At 34.9% G+C, this 7,704-nt stretch overlaps 1 protein-coding gene across 1 annotated transcript; it reads left to right on the top strand.

Annotated features, from left to right (window-relative positions):
* The first annotated feature begins 763 nt into the window (after positions 1-763).
* Positions 764-5,185, top strand: LOC145586032 (uncharacterized). Its single transcript, XM_081642746.1, has 3 exons — positions 764-1,687; positions 3,468-3,714; positions 4,528-5,185. Exons 1-3 carry the CDS (start codon positions 1,370-1,372, stop codon positions 4,917-4,919), a joined length of 957 nt encoding a protein of 318 aa, XP_081498872.1. The 5' UTR covers positions 764-1,369; the 3' UTR covers positions 4,920-5,185.
* Positions 5,186-7,704: the final 2,519 nt, after the last annotated feature.

The raw sequence follows: 7,704 nt of genomic DNA on the forward strand, positions 1-7,704 counted from the left end.
ACCGACTCATATTTGAATGAACTTAAGTGAACAAAAACTACTCGTACTTTCCTAAAAGATAAGATGGAAAGAATACCGCTTAATAATGCTAATTCAATTACATTAGTGTAGAAGTTTTATCAAAGCGAGATATTAATTCAATCTATATTGAATCAAGATGATTTAGTTTAAAACAAACTGATGTCAAAAAAAAAAAAGTTTAAAACAAACTTAGGGCCTGTTCTCATTGACTGAACTCAGCCGAACTAAACTGAACAGAACTGAATTGTACTGAAATGAATATTTTATAAGAGAAGGAAATTAGGAGCTGAACTGAACTGAACTGAACTGAGCTGAGCTGAACTGAATTTCAAAGTAAGAGAACATGCCCTTAATCAATCTAAAACTACCTGTACTTCACTCTGAAATAAGCTGAAAAAAATCTTGCTTAATAATGATAATTCAATTACGTTAATCAGAACAAACCTAATCAGTCTAAAAGTAGTTGTTTCACTTTAAAATAAGATGAAAAAATCTCACTTAGTAATGCTAATTCTATTTTGTTAGTGTAAAAGTTTTGTGAGAGCAAAACGTTTATTCAAAATATACCAAATTCAAACCGATTCAAATTAGGACAAACCTAATCGAACTAAAACTATTCCTATAGTCCTACTTTCTATTGAAATAAGACATAAACCGCATCCTATACCGCAACCGTAGTAAATAAGTGATCTTATTTATTTACCTCATACGTTATCCTAGTTCACATTAAAAACATTGCATCTTCTTCTCTTCTCCTTGATTGGGTTGTCCCCTTTTTATAATCTCTCACCACTCATCTCCTCCTCATAACTCCTATTCACCATCGATTTCCCCCTTTTTCACAAACCCTAAAAAAACATATAACCTCGTTCAGCCCCCGATTCTATCGCATCACTTTCTTCTCTCATCAATCCAAACCGTCTTCTTAATAATCGAGCATCTAATTAGAGAATCGATTATTAAAGCCCTAATTTTTTATTGTCTTATCCCTATGTTTTTAATCAGTGTTTGGGCTTGAGGGAATTCGTCGATTTTCCTGTGATTTTTTATTTAATTTTTTTATTTTGTAAAGAAAATTAGGTGTTTTTCTATTAAAATCCCTTTTGATTTTTAATCTGTTTTGTGAAATTTGATGTCTGGGTTTGACGTTTGTCGTCGTAAATTTTAGGGATTGTTGTTTTATCGGTGATTTTGATAGTTTGGGAAGAAATAAACTTGTTGTAGATCCTTTACTCGAAACCCCAGATTTTTCAATTGTTGAAAGATATAACCTTTTGTTGAAATTGCTTATAAAATAAGTTATTTGGCTGTAAAATTTGACCTCAAACGTTGAAGAAGAGAGAGAAAAATGGTGGGTGGAGGAAACAGGAAGAACGAAGCTTCAATTACCATCAACAACTCGAATGTTTTCGCCGCGCTCGATACGCTAAGGAAGAAGAAGAACAAGGATAAGAGCAAGAGTAGCAGCAGTAAGAGTTCTAAGACTCCTTCAAAGGAGCAGGAGGAGCCTCAGGTTTTCTGGCAACCTGCCCCTTTGAATGCTAAGTCTTGGGCCGATGTCGACGATGAAGATGATGATGATTACTACACCACCACGGCTCCGCTGCCATCTGTGTGGGGCGCCCCCACTTCTCAGCCTGGCAACGAGGCCGCTGCCCCGGCAGAGGTTTGGTCTTGTCCTTTGTGGTTGAATTACTGATATATTCTTTATATTTGGAATCATTAAAATGTTGCTTGCCTGATGAAATTTTGTTTTTTATTGAATTGTATGGTAATTTACTTGTTGCATTTTGTTTTAATATTATGTGGATAACATTTAGGCAGACAATGATTTGTGGCATTAGTTTCTGTTTGTATTATTATATTTTGTTGGTTGAATTAGTTTGGTATGGAATGTGATTAGTCAAATCAATTTGGTGGCCAACACTTTTTTGGGAATATATTGTCATTATCTGGTGTAAATTTTTCTTATGATATTAAGCAGAAATCATTAGTTATGATATTGAAATGTCGATTTTGTTCATTGTTTGTATAAGGATTGCTAGTTGATTTTAAGGCATAAAGGCGTAACAGATGGTCTGAAAACTGTTATTATGAGGAAAAAGTGACTTAAATTGTTTTTTGTGGGAGCTGTATAATTTACATTACGCTGTACCATTGCCACAATAAAAAATTCCAGGAGTTTTGGCATGTACTTTTGTCTACTCGAGAGAAAGTGGTTGATAAATACCTTTATGTTGTTACTTGTTAGTATTAACTAATAACTATGAAGGAATTTTGCTCCCTAGTTTATTACTATGTATTTGTGTCGATTTTTCATTTATAGTCTTATTAAGGTATATTTGTGCTATTGATAATCCCATATAGGTTGATTAGAAATATTTGTGCCATTGATAGCCTCATTGACGAAAATGTATTGATTTCTTCGGAAGGATCATAAGATCGAGGGAATTTAATACTTCGTCCTTCCCTTTATGTTTCCCATTGTATTTTTGGTGGTCAATCTTTAGCAACTTCGACCATGAATTCTCGCTAATTTATTAGTATAATATAGTTATGTGGGATCTTGTTATATTTGTTTTAATGTGTATTTAAAAAATATCAAGTTTCAACAATTTTTACTTAAAATTGGAGATATTCATGATTTAAGATGTGTCTTGAAGATTGTGATAAGTCATATGGGGCAAATAAATAACTAAAATAAGGACAAAAGAAGTATTACTCCATCTATGATGCTATAACGACAACACATGATATGATGATTCCATGAATTAGTTGCATCACTCTCTCGTGGGGCTTCTTTAGGGGGTGTTTAGTTTATTATATTGGAATGGATTGGTATGGAATCTCATACTCGAAAGGTATGGATTCTGAAACCCATAGTAGTCTAAAGTTGTTTGGTTTTGATGTTGGAATGGATTATTTACTTCATTAATAGAATGGATTTTGAATCTTAGGGGGAGAGGTGGGTATGGGATTTCATAGGTATGGGGAGGAGTTACAACCCTTTGGATATGAGATTCCATTACTAAAAAAAACTCAACCAAACAAAAAAATAGATGGAATGCATTCCAACTACATTCCAAACCATTCCAAATTATCCAACCAAACGACTCCTTAGTTCTTAAGCAAAGATAGCATGACAAAAATGAAGTTATGAAAAGCTTATCAATAGGGAAGTCCCACATTTATTCAGGGAAAAAAACATTTGAAGATGATGTAACTTGGCCATTTTACAGAGTACTTGTTCCCCTTTACATTTTTTGCTTCATCTAAAGTTTCAGACTTGCGATATGTACAATTCAATTTGTGATCCTTGGGTTGATTTATTGCTTTCTTAAGTGTCGGTAATGGCTGGTCTTTGTTTGTAATGTTGCTGTTTGCTTTGTTCATTAAGTTTATTAACCGCAATGTTGATAACTGATGCCTTCTTCTTTGAAAATCAGGAGAGTGAAAGTGAAGATGATATGCTTGACCTAGGTGATGAAGAGGTTGAGGAAGAGCATGAACATGAGCATGATCATGAGACAGAGGCTCCTTTACATTCAGAGCCAGTGGTCAAGAAAGCTCCTGAAACTCCTGCGCCTAAAGAAACTGAGAGACAGCTATCTAAGAAGGAAAGGAAGAAGAAGGAACTCGAGGAGCTAGAAGCCCTTCTTGCTGATTTTGGAGTTCAAAGCAGCAATGGTCAAGGTATGTGGACAGCAGTTTACAATCTTTACTAATTAGTATCCTTACAGATGAACTGGCTTCTATTGAACCTAAGAGAGGAAGGAGAGATGAAATAAAAAATGCTGGTTGCAAACCAAGTAGATATGGTTGCTTAATCCTTCTTGAGCAGTTACTAGCTATGTGTGTCATTTTGATATTGTACTGGTTTTTGGTTTCTGATAACCAAAGAGGATGGGTTGTCTATTTAGAATTTAAAGACTGTAGGCATGAACTGGGATTGGGGATTAGAAATGGTGACATGCTCAATTTTTTTGGATGTTCTTTTTTTTTTTTTTTTTTTTTTTTTTTTTTTTTTTTTTTGCTGGCATGTATTTGTTGACCTTTTCAATTTATTATTTATTTCCTCCGTTCCTTTAATATTGCAACAATTACCATTTGAAAGTGTTACAAATATTGCATCAATTACCGTAGGTAGGAGGTAGTTTCACAAATATTGCAACATTGCCATATATGCATGTTTTCTCTCTATCTCTCTCCTCATCATTTGAGTCCCCCTATCTTTATTTCTCTCTATCTCTCTCCTCATCTTAAATCCCCTGTCTTCCCCCGTGTTGCAATCTTAGGGGAACGGACGAAGTATGTTTGAGTGTTTGATTTCCTACTTGGCAATGTTTGTATTTCTTGTTTTCTTGATGCGTGGGCTTGTTGGGAAAAGGTTTCACTGATCTTTAAAACCAGTAGTTGTTTCTTTTGTAAGATTTTTGCAGCAGATGGTTTCACAGATCTTTTAAAACCACTAGTTGTTTCTTCATATGATTCATATGATTTCCGCAGATGCTGCACAAGAGAAGAAAACAGAGGAGCTTAAGAAAGAAGGTGATTCAGAGAATGGGGAGAAGAAGGATAGTGGTGCTTCAGAGCCTAAGAGTGCAAAGAAGAAGAAGAAGAAGGACAAGGCTTCCAAAGAAGCTCAAGATCAAACTAACAGCTCGGAGGCCGCTGCTCAGCCAAATGATACGGCTGGAACAGAACAGCCAGAGGAGGACGCATCCTCGCTTGATGTTAAAGAACGCCTGAAGAGAGTGGCTGCTTTAAAGAAGAAGAAATCAAGTAAAGAGATGACTCCGGTGAAAGCTGCTGCATCGGAAGCTGCTGCAAGGAGTGCAAGGCTTGCTGCTGCAAAGAAGAAGGAGAAGAACCATTACAACCAGCAGCCTGTGCGGTAAACCTTAGATGTTCTTTTTGTATACAGGTCAAGGTATTCCCGTTTGGTCGTTCATTGCTGGTGCACAAATAAACTCTTGGGGGATCTGCTCTGCTTTTGGATAGAATTTCTTTTGCTCTGGACAGCCTTGTTTATGTAGTCAGGAAAATTTGTCCATTTTTGGCTTCTGAGGTCTTTACTAAATTGCTTAGTTATAATGCGATACCATTTTGGCACCAGTTTTTTATGATAACCTTTTGCTAAATGTTACTTAAACTTGGTGGAGCAGATGCGGGTAATGTACATTGGAAGCCATTTTTGCGAATGCTTGTGATTTGATGTTTGATCTTTATAGTCCTGTTCTGATGTGTAATTTTTCTTTGTTTGTTTGCATCCTTTAGTACATAACCAGTATTAGTGATTCTGAGAAAATGAAAAGTTGAAGCTCTTTGTGTGGCTCGAAACAATCCGCTATATCAAGTGGAATGTTCTAGCTTTTCCATTATGTGATGTGATTGTAAAATTATATCTGTCTGTCTGTTCCATTGAAGAGATTCCCTGATGTATGTATGAATTCAACTTGGTTTTGTAGCAGAATTGTTGAACCCAGTTTTCCTAGGTACAAATATATAACAGGGGAATTTTTGTACAATTGCAGTCACTTCCATAGTTATTTTAGGATAATACTGTATATATAGGAAAAATGAAAAGAAAAATCCAACTTTTGCCTTTTTTTCTCTTAAAAATTCAACTTTTATTTTATTCCTCAAAAATTAAACTTTATACCCCACTGTTTCCAATAGATCCATTGTCGGATGATGATTAGCTTTTTCAAGTTGTATGCCACGTGTTAGCTATTAATAGGTCAATTAATTTTTTAATCATTAAAAACAAAAAATAAAATAAAATAAAACAAAAACCAGCCAAACACCACCACCTTCACTAGTCAGCCACCTTTTTCCCGTTGCTGCCGACGCACAACACGACTTCCCTGTCCGCGCCTAGTTGTCCTCTAATTGATGGCGACGTCCATCTCCCTAGAAAGTTGAAAGTCGGGTCTGACTAAAACAACTCCGACTAGCCACGCTGGGCCCAAACATTACTTCTCTTTCTTCTCTCTTCTCTGACAACCCATCGCCGATTGATTCTCTTCCCTTGTTAAAGTCGTTGCCGACTCTTGTTCCCCTAGTTACAGCCGACAATCCTCCTCGAAATTGAAAACCTAAAAACTGATTAGCATTTGTGGTGGTGATAGGGTGTGTAAGGGGTGGTTTTGTGGTGGCTGCGAGGTGGTTAAGGTTGGTTGTGGCTGTGAATTGGTTGGGTTCGGGTTTCAAATTTTGGTGGTGGTGACTGGGTTACGAGTTGTGGTGTTGGTGCGAGTTGTTTGGGGTGGTTATGGCGGGATTTCGTGTCATGGTGGTTGGTGGTACAATGTTCTAGTGGTGTACTGGTGGTATTGGTGGTGTACTGGTTGTTGTGGTAGAGGAATTGGTGGGTTGTTGAGTTGTTTTTGTTTTTGAGGATAGAGGGGAGAGAGAAAGTGGAGTGACAAAGGATATTAGGAGAATAAAAAAATAAAAAAAAAAAACCTTTTTAAACATGTTTAACAGGTTAAAGGTCAAATGGATCTATTGGAAAAGGTGGGGGTATAAAGGTTAGATTTTTGAGGAATAAAATGAAGGTTGGATTTTTAGGAGAAAAAACGTATAAAAGTTGGATTTTTCTTTTCCATTTTTTTGTATATGTATGGACCACTTTATATCTAGGAACAATTGTTGTTTATTCAAACATTACTACTTTCTCTAATTTTTGAGTTGTATCACTTTGGATAATGTGAGATCTTTGTTGATTGTTGGAGATGAGAGAGATAGAGAGAACAAAAAAATGGACTCATGTGGTAAGAAAGAAATATAGAGGTTTATTTATTATTATTGTTATTATTTTGTTTTTTGAGAAAAGAGATTTCGTAAGTATAAAGTATGCAATTGATTTGAAACTTTCGTTTTAAGAAAGTGAAGTAATTAAAAAGAAACAGAGAAAGTAGTTTATATAAGAGCAATTTGGCAGGGTTGTGATAGATTTTTCTAGCTTCATAGAAGGTGCATATTCTACCTTCCATGTTTGATGAGTAATCCGTAATCAATGGTGTTATATACAAAGAGAAAATTATAGAGGACATTAATGATTTGATTGTTCTATAATTGATCTAAGCTCTAGATAACAATTCTCATATTCAAACTTTAAACTCCTTCGAATTTTATAGTTGGAATTACTCATATTCATCATATACAATTTATGTTTAATAAAATAAAATTTAACTCATAGAGAATAAGTTAAGTTTTTATGATAAATAGTAAAAATAAGTAAACATTAAAGTTAAATTCTATTAGCGAAGCAGTAAAAAAAAAATTTATTAAGTAAAAACAATTCAAATTTGGGTTAAGATAACATGATATAAGAACTAAGAAAACAAAATAAAAAACAATAAATATACAATTGGTAAAGAAAAGAATGATTAAAGTAGATTTGTAGTTATTCGTTTAATTTAATTGTTTAGAGAATATGGCGGTAAGAGTGATTTATTTTTCACATATTTATTTTATTCTTTTTACTACCTTTTCTCTCATGTCTTATGTCTACCAGTTAATTGCTATGTTTTTGGTGTTTAGAGAGCCACAAGGGCGAGGTGAGAATCGATCCTAAGATCCCCTGGAACCGGGAGAGAAACTCTAACCACTCGAGCTATCCCTCATTCTCAGTTAATTGCCATGTAAATAGCTCATTCCAATTATCAATAATTTATT

The sequence above is a fragment of the Chenopodium album genome, chromosome 16 (assembly GCF_948465745.1).
Source record: "Chenopodium album chromosome 16, dcCheAlbu1.1, whole genome shotgun sequence".
Lineage (NCBI taxonomy): Eukaryota > Viridiplantae > Streptophyta > Magnoliopsida > Caryophyllales > Amaranthaceae > Chenopodium > Chenopodium album.